This window comes from Manihot esculenta, chromosome 1 (assembly GCF_001659605.2).
Source record: "Manihot esculenta cultivar AM560-2 chromosome 1, M.esculenta_v8, whole genome shotgun sequence".
NCBI lineage: Eukaryota > Viridiplantae > Streptophyta > Magnoliopsida > Malpighiales > Euphorbiaceae > Manihot > Manihot esculenta.
Window position 1 is genome coordinate 42,119,712 of NC_035161.2, and position 24,772 is coordinate 42,144,483.

Below are 24,772 nucleotides of genomic sequence, written 5' to 3' on the forward strand. Positions count from 1 at the left end.
ATAGCCATTTTCAGGCCTGATTGATTCGGGCCTTGTGGAGCGTATAATAAGGATGTGGCTGATAGTGATGGACCAACATCAGCCTAAATATAACAAATCAATGTTTTTTTTGTTAAACTCAGCTTAGAACAAATTAAATTTATGCATTAGATCAATAAAATGGAAGAACTCAATTGTTCCATTTCAAATATAATTTTCAATCAGAAAATAAAAGGATAATTCTAGCAAATTAGGATTTTTAAATTTAAATATGTATTTTTTATAAAAAAATGAAGAAATGGGGAATATCAAAATTAGTTTTTTAGTGATTAGATTAAGCCAAGCCAAGCCAAGTGAATATGCATATTTAATTCTTAATTTTTAAGTAAATTTCATTTATTTATCTAATATCTTTACTTTTTTAATATTTTCAACAAGCACAAGGAAAGTAGGAATATGAGATCATTGGTTAATTGTAATTAGAGAATTTAATTATTTACTTTACTTTTCCATGTAAAGAAAGGAAAAATAATTCGATTATTTACTTTTAAAAGCCAAAATTTTCTAACAAAAAATCAAAGAAAAATGTCAATAATTTGAAAATCCAATGTAATCAAATAAAATTAAAACTTTATGTTACAATTTTGGACAATGTGAATTTGTGAGAGGAGCAATTACTTTATTTGATAAAAAAAAATGTATTTACTTTCTTACATTTCCCAGTTAATGGGATGGAAAATAAAATAAAATAAAATTTATCAAGAATTCAAAACTAAAGCTTAAATTATTTTATTTTAGACTTTAGGGACAAATAAAGTCTGGGTCAAGTGGTCCACATGAAAATCACCATACACTGAGAAGGATGGAAATGTTAGTAGCTTGGGGTTCCACTAATCAGCTACGGGTCACTGAATAATTACATGCAGCAGGTTTAGGAGTGAGCGAAGCAAGCATTTACAGAATTACTTTTCAGCCTCTTAGTACTGCATTTATAATGACTGCTTGTTTGTTTAATAATAATAATTAGACATTCTATTTGGCTAGCTCTAAACATAAAATATTTGGTGAAATGGCTCACAATTCTTATGTTTTTCTATCCCATACTATGTATACAATTAAATACAAGAAATGCCCCAGCGCCCAACTAGCGGGCTAATCACTGATTTCCCAATTCCTCTTAGACCATGAACTCGTTCGGGTTAATCACTTTCTGAATTGGTGTCAGGTCTGCAAACAATGTCATCTCTACCCCTCAAACCAGGTTCAAGGTAAGAACTAAGAAGGTCAAACGATTACGGTCCTCAAGCATCAGTCAAAATGAGCTCAACTAGTGACCCCGTATAAAAGGATCCACAGACTGCTTGGAGATGCAGATATCACTGCTCTCGGAGAGATGCTTGAATTAAAGATGTAAGAGATGGATGAACCCGAGCTCTTCTCACAGATCGAGCATTGCTTCTTCCTTCAGCATACTCCTCTCCCAGTGGCCACCTTGGTCGTAGATCATACTGGTTTATAAAGCAAACTTCTGTTAGTCAAGGCTGATGAGACGATCTAGATAAAAAAGGCACCTTAAACTGTTGCATAATAACTCAAATTTCAAGTAAAGTCAGGTTAGATGTTAAACAACGTTGTACAAGGTTATATCAAAGATCTATTAACCGGTTCCTAAATTTTGTAATCTTGTTTACGATTCCAAAAAAGTGCAATCACATAGAGAAAAGGGTAGGAGGGAACAATAAATAACAGTAATGAGTACTGAGAGCAAACCACAAACTCTTCTGCTTTATCTGCGGATGGTGCAGGATCAAATCTTCCCATGCAGTAGTGCTCAATACCAGTCCAAGCCACCATTACACCTAGTAAGATCACAATAAGGGATCCGTTATTTAATTTTCCCTGATTTAGGGATGACATAAAATTATTTGAATATGTCTGTAAACTTCATCAACTCTTTTTATTTCAAATTGACTCCTAAGGAACTAGTCTCATTTTTTTGCTGCTGAGGTTCATGTCCTATGACATTTTATGTTATTTACAAGGTCTAGAAGACCAGAGACCTTACCATTATCAGTACAAAGACTGGGAGGAGGACATACAAGTTTCAGGTTCTTCTTCTTTGCAATCTGATCAACCCTTGTTTGAACATATTGATTTGATGCGACGCCTCCAGAAACCACCTGCAAGAGGTGAAAGAAGGGATGGGTATCACACAACAATATATGTCAAGAAATTAACAAAAAGCATACACAACAAATCATGCAGAATGGAATAAACAGAATCTATAGTTGCAGCCAATCACCAAATATTTTATAGAGGGCTCAATCTTCCTTGCCCATTCAATTGCCCTTTCACACCTCTCCTCTAAATGTAGCACTGCAACTCGCTGCGAGAAAAGGTCCCAGAACAAAGCAAATTAAAAAAAAGGTAGTGTAACCACTAAACCATATGACAGATTTAGAGAAGAAATAACCAGAAAAAAACCTGAAAAGATGCAGCAATATCAGCTCTGGAGCTCCTATCTTGAGGACTTGCAGAGGATATTGGAATTTCAGCATTGCTAGGCAAAGCCCATACATGCATCAATCAGAATCAAAACATAATAGAAAATTAACTGCTCATTACTAGCAGTAGCCATATGCATATTTCAATGTTTCCTACATACATATTTCTGGATTCAATTGCCAGTCTCACTTGAGTCTTCAGTCCAGCATATGAGAAATTGCAATCTTTATGTTGCTTCATTGGAGTCTGAGAAAACAAAGAAACAAACATTTCAGACATTAAGATAACAACACAAAGATAGCACTCCCGAATCATAAATTTCTCCATTTGAACCAAAGAATACACATTCTATCAAACACGACTACAATGAGAAGAAATACTAATAATAATAACTAACCGAAAATTTGATTGATTCTGCATCACCCTCTCTAGCAAGTTCCTCAAGTGCTGGCCCACCACTTCTCCTCATATCTAGACCAAGCCATTTTGCTGTCTTATCATATGCTTCACCAATTGCATCATCTATAGTGGTCCCAAGTTGTATATATTGCCCAAGTTCACGAGCCAGAATAAGCAGATTGTGTCCTCCTGGGATCAAAGACAGACTGAGTTATCAAATTACGTGCAGCAAGAAGAAGCTAAACCCTGAGGAGGTGAAGGGATGGAAACTTAACTAAAATACCATTAAGTTAAATTTGGTCTGCAGCAATTTTGTCTACAGAGAAACTATGCTGTATAAGCACGCAAAAGAGATTTTGAAGAAATCAGAAGTGAGATAGTTTTTGATATTTAAAAGGTTGGCAGAATTCACAGGACTACAGTTTCTCAAATCCATGTTCTCCAGCTAATATTGTCAACAAAAGTTGACAATTTTTTTTTTCTCCTAACATTAGTTGAGTCATTCATATAATTCCTTATTGAAATTGTTAAAATGAACAAAAGTGGCCAACTGTACAGGCTCCGTGGATTTCAAATAACATGCTCGAATCTTTAAACATCAGTCATCCTCTCAGGTACCTCATAACTTACTAAAGAAAAGGTAAGCAGATGTAAATATGCAGAAGTATATCTACTCACCAGAAATAAGCAGGGCCATAAAAGGAAATTGCAACTCTTGTTCAATTAACCTAGAACAAGAAAAGCATGCATGGATGGAGATGAGCATTATCGAGAACACATCAATCCCATAGCTAAGGATTGCAGAAAAGATAACATACAGAAATAAGCTTTGTACAATTTTTTTAAGAATGCTATTCAATATTTTTCTACTCCGAGGTGCATGTATTCTTTATTCTGAAATTTGTAGGTCTTGTTACTTCCACACCTGGCTACGAGAGCATGAGCCTCCATATGATGGATACTGATGATAGGTAGATTGAAGCTGCTCGCAAGTTTATGAGCTTTCTGAACACCAACTGCATCACAAATGTACAAAAAAAATCCCCTAAGGCGTACTTACTTTCCACAAAACAATTACATTGCACTCCACACACAAAGATAGCAGGAATTATAATGTGGTTAATATGACCTTAACTTTTTTTTTCCCCTTTTCCATAACTTTTTTTTTCCCCTTTTCCATAATATAGAGGCAAATATCTGGTGCACAAGTAAGGCTAAGAAATGAAATGTTACGTGTTATGGGAAGAAGAGAAGAAGAAAATAAGGGAAGCAGTTGGTTTTGCAGGGAAATAACTGAATTAGAAATTGGAGGGCAAAAGGTAGTTATCTGTTGAGAGGTAGTTACTGTTGTATAGGCTGTGTTGAGATACTTTATACAAATAGTCTAGATTTATAGTGATTGTGTACATAATTAGGATATGCTTGTGTGATATGATTGGGATATGATTAGGCTATAATTAGGAAATTAATTTATTTTTGTAAGTAGTATATATACCCCAATTGGTTTGAGGGGGAACCATCAAGCATCTTTGTCTCAAAATCTCTTTCTCTCTTTCTTTTTTAATCACTATTTCATAGTATCAGAGGTAAGCATCTTGGCCTATCTGTGAGTGGCAGATCTACCACCTTCATTTGGAGATTTTTTAGAAGTCAGTTAATCTCACCACCCAGGCCACCGGCTTCGCCGGTCTCCGATCAAAACCTCCCTGAAGCGCTGTCACCAGAAACACCTTCGCGTGCCGCCACTCTATTTCTGCATTGATACACACGCCAGCACGTGACCCTTATTCCGGCGACCTTTTCATGCCGGCAATCCTTCCCCCAGACTCGCCAGCGAAAGGCGACTCTAGCCCACCTACTCTGATCACAGGCCCAGCTCTCCTTCACCCATCCTTCGTGAACAGTAACTTCGAGACTATTGTTCACGTCTTGAAGCAGATTCCTTTTCTCTTCAAACTTTCTCTCAACATGTCTGAGAAGCAAATAACCTTAAATACAGTTCACATAGCCCAATCAAATAGAGTAGACTCACGTTTCAAACCGAATTCAGTTAATCGAAATAAAGCAAAGTACAGAGAATATCTACAGTTCCGTGCTCCTCAGCAACATTCTTCTTCAAATATTGATCATTCTGGTAACTCTTTTGCTTATCTAACCAAGTCTTTACTCATTAGTTCATGGATCCTCAACTCTAGTGCTTTTGATCATATCTCTGATAATCTCAATCTTTTCTCTACTCTTATTTCACCTTCTACACGATCTAAAGTCACATTAGCTAATAGTTCACAAACTCAAGTTAAAGGAATAGGTAACTTATATCTCATTCCTTCTATCCCCTTGACTCACCCCTGAATGTCCATATAACCTAATCTAATTTGCTAAAGATATTCACTATTTAGTCATATTTACTGTTGAATTTGGGAGCAAGATATGAGTCACACGGATTATACTATTTTTCCACTTCTAACCCTCCAAGTGCTTTTGTATCTACCACTTCCGCTGAACTCATTCATAGTCATTAGGGACATTTAAGTCTAAACAAGTTGCAAAAACTAGTTCCTAGTTTCTCTTCCTTGCCTTCTTTAGAATGTGAGTCTTGTCAACTTGGAAAGCAAACTCGAGCTTTTTTTCCCAATTGAGTCAATAATAGGACCATTTTTATGTATGACATTGTTCATTCAGATATTTGGAGTCCAAGTCGAGTTAGTACAATACTAGGATTTCAGTATTTTGTTACCTTTATTGATGATTACTTTTGTTGTACTTGGCTTTTTTTTATAAGAATCGTTCTGAATTGTTCTTTATTTTTCAAAAGTTTTATGCTGAAATCCTTAATCAATTTGCTATTCGCAGATATTGCAAAGTGACAAAAAAAGAGAATAGCAAAATTAATTAAAGCTTGCCTTGTAGCTAAAGGTTGCACACAAATTTTTGGTCTTAATTACAGTGATACTTTTTCTCCAGTAGCCAAAATAGCTTCAGTTCGCCTCCTTATCTCATTGACTGCAATTAATCACTGGACTCTTTATCAACTGGACATAAAAAATGCCTTTCTTCAAGGAGAGCTCGCCAAAGAAGTTTACATGGAGCAACCTTCAGGGTTTGTTGCTCAGGGGAAGTCAGGCTTAGTATGTTGTTTTTGGTGCTCTTTGTATGGACTAAAACAGTCTCCAAGAGTATGGTTTGGACGATTCAGCACTATAGTTTAACAGTTTGGAATATCTCAAAGTAATTTTGATCATTCTGTATTTTTTCATCATAATGGTAATAGATGCATCTATTTGGTGGTCTATGTTGATGATATTGTCATTACAGAAAATGATCATGATGGAATTTTTCAGCTTAAGTAACATTTGGATATATTGGAAGAAACAAGCGTGTTAGATTGTAGACATGTGGACACTCCCATGGATTCAAATGTCAAACTTATTCCTAAACAGGGGGAGCCACTTAAAGATCCTATCAGATACAAAAGATTAGTTGGGAAGCTCAATTATTTCACTATTACGCGACCAGATATTTTTTTTGCTGTAAGTGTGGTTAGTCAATTTTTTCAAACCCCCTACAGTAGTCACTGGGATGCAGTCATTCACATTCTTAGATATATCAAAGAAGCTCCAAAACAGAATTATTACTCATGAGGACAACGGTCACTCACAAATTATTGACTATCTTATGCAGATAAGGCAGGTTCTCCTTCAGATAGACAATCTACTTCAGGATATTGTATTATGATTGGAGGGAATCTTATATTCTAGAAAAATAAAAAACAGGGTGTGGTTGCAAGATCAAATGCAGAGCATAATATCACGCTACGGCTCTAGCAACATGCGAACTCATTTAGTTGAAACAACTCCTTCAGGAATTAAAATATGGCGATACTGGCCAAATGAAACTGATATGTGATAATCAAGCTGCTCTCCATATTGCATTAAATCCATTTTTCATGAGAGGATGAAGCATATAGTGGTGGATTGCCATTTTATTAGGCAAAAGATTGAGTCGAGATATATTTCTACTAATTTTGTCAACTCAAATAATCAACTAGCTGATGTTTTCACAAAACCTCTTTGAGGTTCACAAATCAAATATATTTATAACAAGCTTGGAGCATATGACATGTACGCTCCAGCTTGAGGGGGAGTGTTGAGATATTTTCTGTAAATAACCTAGATTTGTAATGATTATGTGCATAATTAGGAATATAATTGTGTGACATGATTGGGATATGATTAGCTTATAAATAGGAAATTAATTTATTCTTGTAAGTAGTACATATACCCCCCAATTGGCTTGAGGAGAATCATCAAGCATCTTTCTCTCAAAATCTCTTTCTCTTTTTTTTTTTTCGTCACTGTTTCAGGCTGTATAAAAGGAGAAGTTCTCAGCTGTGTAAAGTCATTCAGAAATGAGAATCAACAATTCTCTCTTCCCTCTCATCTATCTCTCTTTCTCTCTCTCCTTCTCTCGGTTCTCTTCTCATCTCCATCTCTCTCTGTGAATTACGAGGGCTACAATACTGTTACCTAGTAATTTGGTATCAGATATCCAAAGTTAGTGGTGCATCTGTTTTCTGGATAAAATATGTCTATCTGTACCCAGTATAATGCGTGGAAGGTAAAGGTTGAGTATGCAGGCTGAATATATAACTCTTTAAGCACAAGCAAAATATTCCCTAAACGGACTTTTGACCATTGTAAATTGGAAAATAAGAATTTTATTGTTGGATTGCTCAATATGAAAAACAACTATCCTTGTTTAATCAAGAAATTTATTTCAAATAAGAGAGAAAAAATTTACTAAAGTTTACCACGAAGACAAAGGCTTAAACCGGGACCAATGGTAACAGCAACTGCAGAGAGATCCCTCGCAGTTAAATCAGCCTTATCGAGGGCTTCCTGAACAACCTGCAATTGAGAACAACAGATTTGGCCCCTATTTATTTATTGCCAGTAAAGCATTAAAACTAGCAATTATATGTAGAAACAGACGAATCGCAGGTCTAAGAAGAACTACAGAGTTGCAAATTACAAAAGCAAATGAGTTGAGAACTGAGTACACTTCAATATTTATATTATACCTGATCAATCACTTGCAAGTGTGCTTCTTCTGCCATTTTAGGAGCAACGCCTCCATACCGTTCAAGCAAGTCTGCCTTCAGTGAAAGCTTAAAATGAGCTACTGACATGCAACTACATGCGAAAGAAACAAATTACTAAGATAAACTCCAGTAGACATAGTATCTACCTGAGAAGACACCACCTGACTCAGAATTTCACCATTACCTCTCACCTACAAACCAGTAGAAACAACCACCCATCAACAATATTAGAAAATTACAGGCACCCACTAGAAAAACCAACAAAAAACTCAGTTACTTACGACAGCGGCTGCGGTATCATCACAGCTAGTTTCGATGCCAAGAACAACCAACTCATCTCTAGAAACGATAGTTTGCATCTGGCGTCCGGGGGAACTGGAATTCTCCGAAGAGGAAAAATGGGCAGATAGAGAGAAGATGGAGGAAGTGCGAGGTGACCAACTGGGTCTGATTGGTTGCTTGTGGGGTTTGAGGGTTTTGAAAGATGATAAGGCGCAGTGAAGTGAAGGTTTCGGGCGAATATTTAGGCGGGAAATGGACGAAGACAGAGTTAATAGCGACGACAGCATTTTAGGTGCAGAGAGTCCGCTTGAGAGCACGATTAGCCGATTAGGAGAAGAGCAGAACCAGTCCCCGGTGGTAGCTAGTGGCTAAAGAAGCAAGGGTTATTTGAATTTTCTATAAATTATACTTATAGTCCCTCAATTGTATTGTAATTAATAAATTAATTTTTACATTTTTAAAATAAAATATTTAAAATATAAATATTTAAAATATTTAATATATATTTAATATATTTTTATAAATATTTAAATTATTTTTAATATTAACGAAAACTTTTATATTGTATAAATTATATTTTAATTTTTAAATTTTATTATTATTAATGAATTAATTTTTATATTTTTAAAATTAAATTTTTAAATCTCGTGCTAAAATTATAATCTTTTTATTGATTAAATATTAGTTTAAAACTAATACATCATCAAACTCTTTTTAAAATATAATTTTTTTATAAAATATTTTTTATATTATAATTTTTCATTCATTAGAGATATTAGAGATATTAATTTAAAATGATTAAATTTTTTTTAAAAGCATAATTTATTTTTAAAATATTTTTTATAAAAATTTATAATCTATTTAAAAATTATTTAGTATCACATAAAAATAATTGAAATTATAAATATTTTTAAAAAATTTTGAAATTATAAATATTAAAATATTTTAATGAATAAAAATTAAAAAATAAAAAGTGTTAAAAATTAATTAAATAATTTATTATAGATAAAAATTAATTAAAATTTAAATATTTCTTTTAAATAAAAAAATAAAATAAAATATTTAAATTATAATAAATGAGAATGAAAAATTTAAGTACATAATTTTAAAAATATATAAACAATTCTTAATTATGTTAAAATTAAAGAATTTAAATATAATTTATTCACTTTTAATAGTAAACTCTAATTTAGATAGAATCATTATAGATAAATTTAAATGTTAGATTTTTAAAATATAAAAATTAATCTATTAATTATATTAAAATTAAAAAAATAGAGTGTAGTTTCAGTTTTTATAATCACAACGGCACCGTTTAAAGTGGTCATCAAAGTGCTCATGCTCGTGCCTTGACCTGCTTATTTTTAAAAATAAAATAAAATATTTTATTTTACCATTACATTTTCACTCATTTTTTCTATTTTTGCCATTAGTAAAAATAAAAATATCTTAGTACAATTAAAATACATTATTATTTTGTTTTAAATTTTATCATTTATTAGAGATTAGAAGGTGATGACCGCTGGATTTCCCTACCCCCATTCCTGGGCTTAGATTACGGCCACGGCCCATGAAAGGAAGGCCCGCACGCCCTCTCAAAACAAGCCCAGATCATCAGACCCCTGAGGCTGGACTCCACCAGATTCTTCCTCATCGAGATCGGCCCAGCCCGTATAACCTCCCCACGGATTCCTTCTCCTCCTGGGTTCCGCGTCTAGCCCAGCCCAGGATCCAGAACGAGACTCGTCATACAGCCTGGCAGATCCGCTCGAGCGTACGCACGGGGGAGAATCAGAGGCCGTTACGCATGGAGCAGGCGCCTGATATCCTCGTACGCCCATATCTGTATGGCAGAGACACGTGGCCCAATCATAGGAGAGCCGTTGTACGTCATCAGCAAGCAGACAGAAAGGATAAAAGGGATACCCCTCTAGAGAGATAGAGCAAGCTTTATTCTTCAATACCAAAACCCTTGTAAAACCCTATTCTATTGATCTCAGATCATCAATTGGCGTCGTCTGTGGGAAACAACGGAGATCTTTTCATCACCGGAGTTTTCACTCTTAACGAAACCCACTGAGATCCACAATGGCTAATCACCAAGAAAGTAACCTTAACGTCCCAAATGACCTAAGCTCTGCCCAAGAGGGGCAACAATTCTCCTTTTCTAGTCCTACGACATTAAACAAGCAAACACCTGTTCCTCTTAATCCCTCGCCAAGTTTGGCAGGGAATACTCCCGCTGTTACCTTGTCTAACCAAGATCTTCAAAACATAGCTTTCCAGTTACAGAATATCGCCCACTGGTTGGGGCAGATAATGCAACAGAGAGGCCTCAACACCCCAGTAAATACACTCCCGGTTGTAGAGGAACCTCAGACCAATGACCCCCGACCTGCACCTGACCGTCTTCAAACCAGCAGCTGCGATACTGAAGAAAGAGGAAGAAAAGCCGGCGAAGAGGAAGGACTGGAGGCCCGAATCCATGCGAGGAGGGCGAGAGAGATGATAGAAAATGAGGAGGTGGATAACTATTCCGCCGAAATAACCGGGTGGACGGGAACTGAAGCAGAGGAGGAGGAGTACCACCTGGAGAAAAAACCCAGCCCAGAAGACGAGAAGGTGGACCAAAAGTTGAAGAAATTGAGAGAACAGCTCCTCGCCGAGCTAGGTAAGAAAGACCAAAGCCAAACCTCTTTGCCTACTTCTTCCCATTTCTCAATGTGGGTGCAGCAAGAGACTGTCCCTAAGAAGTTTATGATGCCATCAATGGCGGCTTATGATGGAACTGGTAACCCGAGGGAGCACGTCATGAACTATAAGACCTTCATGGAGTTGCAAACTCTGTCAGATGCCTTAATGTGTAAAGTATTTCCAACGACGCTCTCGGGACCAGCGTGGGCGTGGTTCAACAGCCTTGAGGCCGGAAGTATCAGGAGTTTCGGAGACCTAGCCATTCGCTTCATCAGTCGATTCATAGCCGGGGTGCCAGCAGAGAGGAAGACGAGCTACTTGGAGACAGTAAGGTAGAGAGAGGGTGAATCACTCAGAGAGTATGTCGCTCGTTTCAATACGGAGGCCCTGCAGATTCCCGATCTCGATGAAGGAAGGGCGGTAGAAGCAATGCAAAAGGGAACGACCTCTGCCGAGTTCTTCGGTTCCTTAAGCAGGAAGCCTTCGACATCCCTGGCCGAGCTGATGCAGAGAGCGGAGAAGTATATAAGGCAGGATGACGCCTTAGTAACAAGCCGATTTGCCAAAAGGATGACAGGAAAAGAAAAAGCCTCAGAAGAAAGGAGGCCGGAGAAACATGAAAAGAAACACGGCAAGAGACCCGAGCCGTACAAGCAGGTCTGGGAGCGAAGGGATCAAAGGCCTCCCCCTCCACGGGTCCCTGAGTCAAGATTGCCTCCCCCTTGGGTCCCTGAGAAGCCAACTCCACTAAATGCGTCCAGAGCCGAGGTGCTCATGGCTGTTGTAATACCCGGCTAGAGTCCGGCACCGGAATTCCTGTTGTTTGATGGAATCCGGGGTGTCGGAATTCTAACAAGGGTAGGATTTCTGTTTTTACTAGGTGTTATGATGTGTTTAAATGTTTTAAGGATAGGGGAAGTGAGTTTTGAGTTGAAATGACCTAAGGCAGTTGAGCCAAGTTCGGCCGCCGAAAGTAAGTTCGGCCGCCGAAGGTGTTCGGCTTCCGAAGGTGAGTTCGGCCCCCGAACGATTGCATGGTCTTGCATGTGATTGGGCAGCCGACGATGAGGTGGCTGGTGAGCTGAGTCATGGTTTTTGACAAGTGTTGGCCTCAGATTCTTGCCATGGAATGGCCACGTCTCTATGACTCACCTGTACATGTTTTGGGTGATCATACAGAAGCTGGAGGTGCTTGCAAAAGTGTTGAGAGTTGAGAGAAACTAAAGTTACGTTTTTGAGATTTTGAGAAAGGTTGAGAGTGTAAGAGGAGGTGATCCGTTTTCCCTTGTTCAGAGTGTGTAGCTTCTTACTACAGGAGGTACGTGATGTTCTTGAATATGTTTTCCGAAGGGTTTAGGGGGATTTGTGGAAGGAGGTGCATGTTTAGGTTCTTAATGATAGGTTTGATGAGTTATGCATGTATACATGTTTATGTGTTATGTTTGATTTGTTGTTTGGGGTTATTAGATAGTTTTGGACCCCTGTGATCATATACATGAGTATATGTATGTTGAGGAGGTGACGTTTGCATGGGTTGAGAAGTTGAAGGAAAGAAGGAGGTGGTTTGCCGTCGGAACTGAGTTCTGGATGAACTCAGGTTCGGCAGCCGAAGGTTCATTCGGCCGCCGAACCTCTTGCATGGTGGCTTCGGCTGCCATAGCTTGCCCCCGCGAACTTGTGCATGTTCGGCTCTGTTTGGGGGATTCGGCCGCCGAAGGTGCCGCCGAAGGTTAGAGACTTTCGTCTCTGGAGTGCCTTGTGGCCTCCGAAACTTGCCCCCGAAAGGGTTCGGCCGCCGAACATAGAGATTCGGCCGCCGAAGGTGCTTGAGTTTCGTCTCTGGAGAGGACATTCGGCCGCCGAACCTGCCGCCGAAAGTGTTCTGTCCAGCTTTCTTTTGCTTGCTTTGCATGACTATTAGAGTGAGTGTAAGGGGATTCTTGGAGAGTTTAATAGAGTTGGTCATAAGCTTGTTTGGTCCCTCAGTTGAGTCTTTATGTGCTTATACAGACCAGAGGAACCAGAGAGAGCAGCAGTGAGTACTGCTCCAGAGATTCAGAACCTGCAGAGTCAGTCAGTCCAGTTAGCCCGAGGTGAGTGGAACTAAACTTATAACTTTTAATTGAACCACAAACTGCTTTTAGCATATCTCATGCATCATGTTTATGCCATAGGTTGATTTCATTAGTATTCACGAATATGTTGCATTGCATTGTTCTTTGATGATGTGAGTAAATGCTGAATGATCCAATAGTCACAGACAGGAAGACCAGGAGCCTTTGACTACGCCCTGGCACGTATAGCAAAGACCAGGAGCCTTTGACTACGCCCTGGCAGGTATATAGCAAAGTCCAGGAGCCTTTGACTACGCCCTGGCAATGGTAAGTTTACAGGTGTTATATACACATATACATATATGACAGGAAGACCAGGTGCTCGATTCTACGCCCTGGCACAGAGTTACTGGGACTATGTGGTGACAGGTTTACTCTTGATGTGGCTTGTCTGTGATATGATGCATTCCATGAGATCATATTTTACTGAGATGTTTTACTGTTCTACTCACTGGGCTATAGAGCTCATCCCACTCCCTTAACCCCAGTTTTGCAGGTTCAGTATTCAGTGTACAGTGTACAGGGACAGTCCAGCAGAGTACAGGAAAAGTAAAGAGATCTGTAATAGCGTAGAGTGGACATGTAAAAGTAAAGAGATGTAATAGTTGTTGCTAGATCTAGTGATGTATGTTTTGTACATGATCTGTATATGTATATATGTTTTCTTGTATGTGAAAACCAGGCTTAACAGGTATGAGTTAACCCATCTAGAGCAAGCTCTAGTCAGGGATACAGAGTACAGAGTACATGAGTACAGAGTACAGAGATAGTGCATGCACAGGTTAAGCCTTGGTCAGAAAAGAGTTTTATTTTCACAGAAAATGTATGATCATGTATGATATTTACAGGGACACAGAGAGTATAGCAGGCTTGCTACGGGTTCTGGCGGCCTTAAGCCGACCTGAATCCTAGCGCCGGTGACGGTCCTTTTTGGGGTCGTTACAGATTGGTATCAGAGCCCTAGGTTCACATGATCGGACCTATAGAGACAGTGTTGGGCTCAGACAGGTTAGAAGTGGTCAAGCACAATAGGAAATCATGTCCACTAGGATAGGGTCTTGAGTCCTATCTGTTATGCTATGCCATGAGTGGTGTATATTTATGATTGATATGTGATGTTTATGTGCTAAGTGGTATGTTATATGTTGTGTTTCCAGAGTAAAGATGCGAGGAACTCGTCGATCAGCTCGATTGACTGGAGTCCCACCAGAGAATGAGAGACCAGCTGCTCGTCCTCCTGCATTGCCAAGGGCAAGGTCTCAAAGATCTAGCAGGGAAGGCATGTCAATAGACCCTAGAAGGTCTGTCGACGAGAGCAGAAGAGGAACAGTTAGGGGAGGAAGATCAGAGGAAAGGAGGGAAGCTATGGAGATTGATCCGTCTAGAGATGATAGCATGGGTATAGGCAGTTTTGAGGAAGGTATGGGAGAATCACAGGGTGGTGCTCAGGCCTCAGATTTTGGCTATCCATCCTTGTTTCAGGAGCCAGAGTATCCGATGGAGGGGATGTCGGAGTACTCTCGATTTGACCCATATCCTACATACATGCCATATATGCCATATCCTCACTATTACCCATCATATCCACCATATCCTATGTATCCATCTTCCCCTATACATCCAAGTGCAGCACACCTAGAGCCAAATGAACCAAATGAACCAGTACTACCACCAGAACCAGTAGCCCCTGTTGTTGACAGACATGAACCTAGCTCATCTGGAGGTAAAGTTCAAATGACGGAGTACTTGAAATTGGATGCTCCTAAATACAACACAGGAGATGATCCATTTGATTACCTCAGAGCAGTTAGGATGATCACCGGTGAGTTGGGAGCAGATGATAGGAGAGCCATTGAGATGGCAGGTTTCACAATAAAATGCAGAAAAGCCAGAGAATGGTTTAAGAATTATGTGGAGCCGAGAATGGACAGTATGTCATGGGGAGAGTTCGCCAATGAGTTTGCAGGGTGGGCTTTTCCTGACAGTTCGAGGGAGATGAAAGTAATTGAATTTGAACAGTTGAGACAGACAGATGAGATGAGTGTTGATGAATTCACAGATAAGTTCCTGGATCTGCTTCAGTACGTGGGTCAAGCCTATGATACTGATCAGAAGAAAGCAAGAAGATATACCATGAGACTTCATCCCAGGTATTCTTCTTTGATCCTTCCAGCTGAGAAGGAGAGTTTTCATTCTATTATAGATGCAGCCAGGAAAATGGAAGCTAGTGCCAATATGCAGAAACAGTCAAGGGCACAAGCTTCGGGTGCTAAGGCCCCCAGTTCAGGTTCAACAAGCGGTAAGAGATGGGATAGAGCGAGAGGAACAAGGAAAGGGTTCTGGAGTAAAGTCAAGTCAGGTCTGGGAATAGGTAGTGGCTCAAGCTCTGGCACAGCTCCAGTCTGCAGACGATGCGGAAAACCACATGGAGGAGTTTGTCGGTTGGGATCTACAGCTTGTTTTCGATGTGGACAGGAAGGGCATATTGCTCGGGATTGTCCGCAGATGACTTTTGTACCATCCCAGCAGATGAGTTCAGGCAGTGTGGTACAGCCAGTTGTACGGCCAGCAGCTCCAGTCATGCCTCAGACTAGTGGCAGAGGCAGAGGTAGAGGGGTAGCCTCTACTTCAGCAGCAGGTTCCCGAGGTGGAAATCCGGTAGCCCCAGCACGGATTTTCACAGTGACACAGGAGGAGGCTAACACGTCGAACACAGTGGTGTCAGGTAATCTCAGCATTGGGTGTTCAGATGTGTATGCTTTGATGGACCCCGGTGCTTCTCATTCCTTTATTGCTTCGAGAGCCATAGAGCGATTGGGTTTGATCAGTTCTGAGTTAGAGTATCCTCTCTGGGTCAGTGGACCTAGATGTGACCCATCAGTGGCAGTGTCGGTCTGTCGTTTCAGTCCAGTGTTTATAGAGGGTAGATACCTTCCAGCTGACCTTGTGGTTCTAGATTTGACAGATTTTGATGTCATTCTAGGGATGGATTGGCTATCTGCATATAGTGCTACGTTGGACTGTCGAGAGAAGCTAGTGAGTCTCAGAGACCAGGATGGGTCAGAGTGTGTCTTCAGAGGAGACAGGAGAGGTACACCCAGAGGTATGATTTCAGCCCTTCAGGCTCGTCGTTTGCTTAGGAGGGGTTGTCAGGGGTTTCTAGCTCATGTGAGAGAGCTAGACAGTCAGGTGAGGGAACCAGCCACAGTACCAGTAGTTCGAGAGTTTCTTGATGTATTCCCAGATGATTTGCCAGGACTACCACCTGATAGGGAGATAGGGTTTGAAATTGAATTACTGCCAGGTACTAGACCTATCTCTATTCCTCCCTACAGGATGGCGCCAGCTGAGTTAATAGAGTTGAAAGAACAGTTGCAGGACTTAGTAGATAAGGGTTTCATCCGCCCTAGTACCTCACCTTGGGGTGCTCCAGTGCTCTTTGTCAGAAAGAAGGATGGATCCCTCAGACTTTGTATCGACTACAGACAGTTGAACAAGGTCACTATCAAGAATAGGTATCCTTTACCACGGATTGATGATCTATTTGACCAGCTAGCTGGAGCAGGTTGTTTCTCGAAAATAGATCTGAGATCTGGGTATCATCAGTTGAGAGTCAGAGAGGCAGATGTGCCTACGACAGCTTTCCGGACCAGATATGGGCATTATGAGTTCTTAGTGATGCCGTTCGGGTTGACTAACGCCCCTGCAGCATTTATGGATCTCATGAACAGGGTATTCAGTGAGTTTCTGGATCACTTTGTCATTGTGTTTATCGATGATATCTTAGTGTATTCCAGAGATGCAGAGGAGCATGCCCAGCATCTGAGGCTCGTTTTGCAGACACTGAGAGAGCATGGGTTATATGCTAAGTTCTCGAAGTGTGAGTTTTGGTTGCGGAGCATTGCCTTCTTGGGACATGTGGTATCAGTAGAGGGTATTGAGGTAGACCCCAAGAAGATAGAGGCTGTAGCTAACTGGCCCAGACCCACTACAGTGACTGAGATTAAAAGCTTTCTGGGACTGGCAGGTTACTACAGGAGGTTCGTTCAGAACTTCTCAAAGATAGCAGCTCCTATGACCCAATTGACTCAGAAGAACCAGCAGTTTATCTGGTCAGACCAGTGTGAAGAGAGCTTTGAGGAGCTCAAGCGGAGATTGACAACAGCACCAGTGTTAGCTCTGCCTGTCAGTAATGAAGAGTTCACAGTATTCTGTGATGCATCTCGAGTGGGATTGGGTTGTGTATTGATGCAGAGTGATAGAGTACTAGCTTATGCTTCTAGACAGTTGAAGAAGCACGAGTTGAATTACCCTACCCATGACCTAGAGATGGCAGCAGTTATCTTTGCACTTAAGATGTGGCGGCATTACCTCTATGGGGTTAAATGCGAGATCTTCACCGATCACAAGAGTTTACAGTACATCTTAAGTCAAAGAGAGCTGAATTTGAGGCAGAGAAGGTGGGTCGAATTGCTCAGTGATTATGATTGTAAAATCCAGTATCATCCGGGTAAGGCGAATGTTGTCGCAGACGCCCTAAGCCGGAAATCACTAGGCAGTGTATCCCATATAGCAATAGAGCGGAGACCAGTTGTGATGGAGCTTTATAAGCTCTTTGATGAGGGATTACAGCTAGAGTTGTCTGGTACAGGTGCGTTGATAGCACAGATGAGAGTGACACCTGTGTTTCTGGAGCAGATAGCTCAGAGACAGCATGAGGACCCTGAGTTGATGAAAATTGCCAGGACTGTTCAGTCAGGCAACAATGCAGAGTTCAGATTTGACAGCAAAGGGATCCTTCGCTATGGGAGTCGACTTTGTGTACCAGATAGTGGCAGTGTGAAGGAAGACATTATGAGGGAAGCTCATAATGCGAGGTACAGTGTTCACCCAGGAGCCACCAAGATGTATCAGGATCTGAAAAGGGTCTATTGGTGGCCAGCCATGAAGAAAGAAGTGGCGCAAGTCGTGACAGCCTGTGAGGTTTGTCAGAGGGTGAAATTAGAGCATCAGAAACCAGCAGGAATGCTTAACCCATTACCGATTCCAGAATGGAAATGGGAGAACATAGCCATGGATTTTGTAGTGGGTTTACCAGTAGCGTCCAACAGGATAGACGCGATATGGGTGATTGTGGACAGACTCACGAAATCTGCTCATTTTCTTCCAGTACGGAGTAACTATTCTGTGGATAAGTTGGCACAGGTCTATCTGGATGAGATAGTGAGGTTACATGGAGTTCCAGTGTCTATAGTGTCAGACAGAGGACCTCAGTTTACTTCTCGCTTTTGGCGGAGTCTGCAAAGTGCGATGGGCACGAGATTAGAGTTTAGTACTGCTTTCCACCCACAGACTGATGGACAGTCAGAAAGGACCATCCAGACCATAGAAGATATGCTTCGCCTATGTGTGTTAGACTTTGGCGGTTCTTGGAGGCAGCATCTACCGTTGGTGGAGTTTGCCTACAATAACAGTCATCATGCTAGCATTGGGATGGCCCCTTATGAAGCATTATATGGGAGGAAGTGCAGATCACCTGTTTGCTGGGAAGAGGTAGGAGAGAAGGCTCTTGCAGGGCCAGAGTTAGTAGACATTACCAGTAGAATGGTGCCCATGATCAGAGAGAGAATCAAAACAGCTCAGAGTAGACAGAAAAGTTATGCAGACGTTCGCAGAAAGCAGTTAGAGTTTCAGGAGGGTAATTGGGTATTGCTGAAAGTGTCTCCAATGAAAGGAGTGGTTCGTTTTGGGAAGAAGGGTAAATTAGCTCCACGGTACATTGGACCCTTTGAGGTGTTGCAGAGGATCGGAAATGTGTCGTATAAGCTGGATTTACCTGCTTCTATGGAGAGAATTCACCCGGTATTTCATGTTTCTATGCTACGACAGTTTGTGTCAGATCCGAATCAGGTTCTGAGTGAGCCTGAGGTGGAGATTCATACGGATCTCACCTATATAGAGCAGCCAGTGCGGATTCTGGACACGCAGATCAGACAGCTAAGGAACAAGGAGATTCCGATGGTGAAAGTGTTATGGAACCACCATAATCTAGAAGAATGCACCTGGGAGACGCGGGAGTCTATGCTCCAGCAGTATCCATATTTATTTTGAGGTTAGTATCCTCCTTGTGTTTTTATTTTGTATGTTTTAGGAACATCCGAGGACGAATGTTCTTAAGGAGGGGAGAATGTAATACCCGGCTAGAGTCCGGCACCGGAATTCCTGTTGTTTGATGGAATCCGGGGTGTCGGAATTCTAACAAGGGTAGGATTTCTGTTTTTACTAGGTGTTATGATGTGTTTAAATGTTTTAAGGATAGGGGAAGTGAGTTTTGAGTTGAAATGACCTAAGGCAGTTGAGCCAAGTTCGGCCGCCGAAAGTAAGTTCGGCCGCCGAAGGTGTTCGGCTTCCGAAGGTGAGTTCGGCCCCCGAACGATTGCATGGTCTTGCATGTGATTGGGCAGCCGACGATGAGGTGGCTGGTGAGCTGAGTCATGGTTTTTGACAAGTGTTGGCCTCAGATTCTTGCCATGGAATGGCCACGTCTCTATGACTCACCTGTACATGTTTTGGGTGATCATACAGAAGCTGGAGGTGCTTGCAAAAGTGTTGAGAGTTGAGAGAAACTAAAGTTACGTTTTTGAGATTTTGAGAAAGGTTGAGAGTGTAAGAGGAGGTGATCCGTTTTCCCTTGTTCAGAGTGTGTAGCTTCTTACTACAGGAGGTACGTGATGTTCTTGAATATGTTTTCCGAAGGGTTTAGGGGGATTTGTGGAAGGAGATGCATGTTTAGGTTCTTAATGATAGGTTTGATGAGTTATGCATGTATACATGTTTATGTGTTATGTTTGATTTGTTGTTTGGGGTTATTAGATAGTTTTGGACCCCTGTGATCATATACATGAGTATATGTATGTTGAGGAGGTGACGTTTGCATGGGTTGAGAAGTTGAAGGAAAGAAGGAGGTGGTTTGCCGTCGGAACTGAGTTCTGGATGAACTCAGGTTCGGCAGCCGAAGGTTCATTCGGCCGCCGAACCTCTTGCATGGTGGCTTCGGCTGCCATAGCTTGCCCCCGCGAACTTGTGCATGTTCGGCTCTGTTTGGGGGATTCGGCCGCCGAAGGTGCCGCCGAAGGTTAGAGACTTTCGTCTCTGGAGTGCCTTGTGGCCTCCGAAACTTGCCCCCGAAAGGGTTCGGCCGCCGAACATAGAGATTCGGCCGCCGAAGGTGCTTGAGTTTCGTCTCTGGAGAGGACATTCGGCCGCCGAACCTGCCGCCGAAAGTGTTCTGTCCAGCTTTCTTTTGCTTGCTTTGCATGACTATTAGAGTGAGTGTAAGGGGATTCTTGGAGAGTTTAATAGAGTTGGTCATAAGCTTGTTTGGTCCCTCAGTTGAGTCTTTATGTGCTTATACAGACCAGAGGAACCAGAGAGAGCAGCAGTGAGTACTGCTCCAGAGATTCAGAACCTGCAGAGTCAGTCAGTCCAGTTAGCCCGAGGTGAGTGGAACTAAACTTATAACTTTTAATTGAACCACAAACTGCTTTTAGCATATCTCATGCATCATGTTTATGCCATAGGTTGATTTCATTAGTATTCACGAATATGTTGCATTGCATTGTTCTTTGATGATGTGAGTAAATGCTGAATGATCCAATAGTCACAGACAGGAAGACCAGGAGCCTTTGACTACGCCCTGGCACGTATAGCAAAGACCAGGAGCCTTTGACTACGCCCTGGCAGGTATATAGCAAAGTCCAGGAGCCTTTGACTACGCCCTGGCAATGGTAAGTTTACAGGTGTTATATACACATATACATATATGACAGGAAGACCAGGTGCTCGATTCTACGCCCTGGCACAGAGTTACTGGGACTATGTGGTGACAGGTTTACTCTTGATGTGGCTTGTCTGTGATATGATGCATTCCATGAGATCATATTTTACTGAGATGTTTTACTGTTCTACTCACTGGGCTATAGAGCTCATCCCACTCCCTTAACCCCAGTTTTGCAGGTTCAGTATTCAGTGTACAGTGTACAGGGACAGTCCAGCAGAGTACAGGAAAAGTAAAGAGATCTGTAATAGCGTAGAGTGGACATGTAAAAGTAAAGAGATGTAATAGTTGTTGCTAGATCTAGTGATGTATGTTTTGTACATGATCTGTATATGTATATATGTTTTCTTGTATGTGAAAACCAGGCTTAACAGGTATGAGTTAACCCATCTAGAGCAAGCTCTAGTCAGGGATACAGAGTACAGAGTACATGAGTACAGAGTACAGAGATAGTGCATGCACAGGTTAAGCCTTGGTCAGAAAAGAGTTTTATTTTCACAGAAAATGTATGATCATGTATGATATTTACAGGGACACAGAGAGTATAGCAGGCTTGCTACGGGTTCTGGCGGCCTTAAGCCGACCTGAATCCTAGCGCCGGTGACGGTCCTTTTTGGGGTCGTTACAGCTGTCCAAGATAAGGAATTCCTCCAGTGGCCCAAACCTATGAAGTCGGAAGCAGACCAACAGAATCCTGACAAATATTGTCAGTATCATCGGACGCATGGCCACGATACCAACAATTGCTTCCAGTTGATAGCAGAGATCGAGAGGTTAATAAAGAGGGGGCACCTCAAGAACTTTATAAAGAAATCAGAGGGACAAAGGTCTCAATCCAGTCCGGCGGTTCAGGTGCCGAGGAGAACAGGAACGGGACCAGTGAACGATGGATCCAGTGGGACCATCAACATGATTGTTGGAGGAACGGGAGGACGGATGGGCCGCCGAGGGAAGAAGAGAAATCGGGAAGGAGAGACCAGCAGCACCGAGGTCATGCAGATCGTTGACCACTCTCCCATGACCATCACCTTCTCTTCAGAAGATGCCCCATGATGACGCGCTCGTCATTGAAGCCGTCATTCACAATTATCGGGTAAAGAAGGTCTTAGTGGATGACGGGAGTAAAGTCAACTTGCTACCATACCGGGTTTTTCAGCAGATGGGAATTCCGGAAGAACAGTTGGTCCGAGACCAGGCACCAATCAAGGGAATCGGAGGAGTACCAGTGCTCGTAGAAGGGAAGGTGAAGCTGGCTCTCACCTTAGGTGAAGCACCCAGGACTCGCACTCACCACGAGGTATTCTTAGTGGTCAAACTTCCGTTGAGCTATAATGTGATCCTGGGGAGGCCTGCGCTGTTCAACTTCGAAGCTGTCACCAGTATCAGGTATTTGGCGCTTAAATTTCCAACAGAAGAAGGGGTGGGAATAGTCCGGGGCAGCCAGGAAGAGGCAAGAGCAGTATACTTAGCCACAGTAGCAGAACCGAGCTCCACTGGAAAAGCTCTTGACTCGGAAGTTCTAGAGGTTCGGGATGAGAAAATAGAAGCTAGGACAGAACCTGTGGGGGAGCTGGAGACCTTCCCTTTATCAGAAGCAGAGGTAGAAAAAGTCTTCAGTCTCAACGCCGACCTCACTGAAGAACAAAAAGCTGAAGTCATGGCCCTGATCCGAGGTCATGCGTCTAGTTTCGCCTGGAAGCCCTCCGACATGCCTGGAATTGACCCTAAGGTCATGACACACAAACTGAATGTACTCCCCGAAGCCAAGCCAGTAAAACAGAAGAAGAGAGTAGTGAGAAGAGAGAAGCAGCAGGCCACCAGGGAAGAGGTGCAGAAACTCGAGGAGGCAGGCTTTATTAGGGAAGTTATGTACCCACAGTGGTTAGCAAATCCTGTATTAGTCAAAAAAGCCAATGGCAAATATAGGATGTGCATAGATTTTACTGACCTAAATAAGGCCTGCCCTAAAGATTGTTATCCACTTCCTGATATTAATAAAATGGTCGACTCTACGGCCGGTTTCGATTATATGTCTTCTTTGGATGCTATGTTTGGTTATCATCAAATTCCAATGGAAAGGTCGGATGAGGAAAAGACCTCGTTTATAACTGAAAATGGGACTTATTGCTACAGAGCTATGCCGTTCGGATTGAGGAATGCCGGGGCAACGTACCAAAGATTGATGAATAAAATCTTCAAAAACCAGATTGGCAGAAATGTAGAAGTTTATGTAGATGATATGGTGGTAAAAAGCCCAAATTTCCAGCAGCACATAGCAGACTTGAAGGAGTTATTCGGGGTATTAAACCAGTACAGAATGAAGTTGAACCCAGCAAAATGTGCTTTCTTTATTAGAGGAGGAAAATTCTTGGGATTCATGGTGAGCGGAAAAGGCATCGAGCCTAACCCGGAGAAGGTAGAAGCCATATTGACAATGCCAGAGCCGACCTGTGTAAGGGACGTCCAAAGACTAACCGGAAGAGTAGTAGCACTCAACCGATTCATGTCAAGGTCAGCAGAAAAATGCTTACCATTTTTCAAAAAATTGAGAAAGGTGCCAAACTTTGAATGGACAGAAGACTGCCAAAAGGCCTTCGTAGAGCTTAAAAGATATCTCAGCTCGCCCCACGTGCTCAGTAGTCCTATGAAAGGAGAAGAACTCTTGATATACTTGGCAGCCTCAGAACAAGCAATCAGCGCAGTGTTAGTAAGGGTGGAAGAAGGGGAGCAGAAACCCGTTTTTTACGTCAGCAAGGTACTCAGAGATACCGAGGTCAGATATTCGAACATTGAAAAAATGGCTTACGCCCTATTGCTAGCAGTCCGGAAATTCAAAGTTTACTTGGAAGGCCACCAAGGAGTTGTGATGACAGACCAACCCTTAAAGAAGATTCTACGCAGGCCAGAAACTTCAGGTCGGATGTTGGCTTGGTCCGTAGAGATCAACCTGTTGGGAAATCCGTAGATTAATAGCAATCTAATTGCGCAGCGGAAAAATAAAATTTTGGATTTCCTTTCCCAGAATCCGAGTGCTCCGTTTAAATCATAAGAAAGATGTGAGACTAACCTGTTAATCTCGTAGTGAAGATACACTGGCGGACTGATGGTGCTGCCTTTTCAAACGAACACCCTCTATGGTATCCACACGAACGTCTTCTATCCTTCTAGAGTGCTAGCTCTTTTCAAGATGGATAGATTATGTGCTCTATGATCTACAATCTTTTAGATTGAGTTTTCTCAAAACTTTTCAACCAACCTACTCAATCTGTAGAAGGAGTATTTATAGGCCTCAGTCTTTTTATTTTCCCATAACTCTTTTCCTAAAAGAGTTGTGCTTAGAACCCACTATCACAATCTCACAGATACTCAAATATCTTTATGTGATAGAGTCCTTTATCTGTAACACTTACAGATAGACTGCAGATCTTTTAAATATTATTATCTCATAATAATAAATTATTATTATTAATAATAATAACACTTATTATTATTAATTATATTAATAATTAATATTAATAATAATATTAATAATAATATTAATAATAATAACACTTTATTATTATTAATTATACTAATGGGCTTTTAGCCCATTAATATAGCACATCAACAACGTTCTTGTGTGTGACCCAATAGGCTCATATTAATTGGCAATAGGCCCAGTCCAACAAGGCCTATAAGTCATAAGTGGCCTCTAGCAAGACATTATGACTACCCAACTAATATGAGGATCAATAGTCCGATAAAGCCTATTAAATAGAACATGTATTAATCCCTTTGTCTCACGATATCTAGTTTGAACATAAGTCATGGTCAATGTCAAACTTATAATGTTCAAACTTATGATTTCTCGATCTACAAGTA

At 41.2% G+C, this 24,772-nt stretch overlaps 1 protein-coding gene across 2 annotated transcripts; it reads right to left on the reverse strand.

Annotated features, from left to right (window-relative positions):
* Nucleotides 1-932: 932 nt before the first annotated feature.
* LOC110616218 (probable tRNA N6-adenosine threonylcarbamoyltransferase, mitochondrial) lies at nt 933-8,645 on the reverse strand. 2 transcript variants are annotated; one of them, XM_021758569.2, is made up of 13 exons: nt 8,266-8,645; nt 8,131-8,175; nt 7,964-8,038; nt 7,694-7,790; nt 3,809-3,899; nt 3,562-3,611; nt 2,882-3,072; nt 2,645-2,730; nt 2,464-2,539; nt 2,282-2,365; nt 2,045-2,159; nt 1,750-1,838; nt 933-1,487 (listed from the first exon to the last, which is right to left on the reverse strand). In XM_021758569.2, exons 1-13 carry the CDS (start codon nt 8,551-8,553, stop codon nt 1,356-1,358), a joined length of 1,419 nt encoding a protein of 472 aa, XP_021614261.1. In that variant the 5' UTR covers nt 8,554-8,645; the 3' UTR covers nt 933-1,355. The 2 variants fall into 2 exon arrangements, with proteins under 2 accessions (XP_021614261.1, XP_043805829.1); XM_043949894.1 differs by lacking the exons at nt 3,562-3,611; nt 3,809-3,899.
* Nucleotides 8,646-24,772: the final 16,127 nt, after the last annotated feature.

Excerpts from the sequence above, each read along its gene's own strand:
- LOC110616218 (XM_021758569.2), bottom strand. The coding sequence starts at position 8,553 with ATGCTGTCGTCGCTATTAACTCTGTCTTCGTCCATTTCCCGCCTAAAT. Across the intron at positions 2,731-2,881 it reads CAGAATCAATCAAATTTTCG|ACTCCAATGAAGCAACATAA; the intron begins GTTAGTTATTAT and ends TTGTTTTCTCAG. Across the intron at positions 2,366-2,463 it reads ATATTGCTGCATCTTTTCAG|CGAGTTGCAGTGCTACATTT; the intron begins GTTTTTTTCTGG and ends CTTTTCTCGCAG.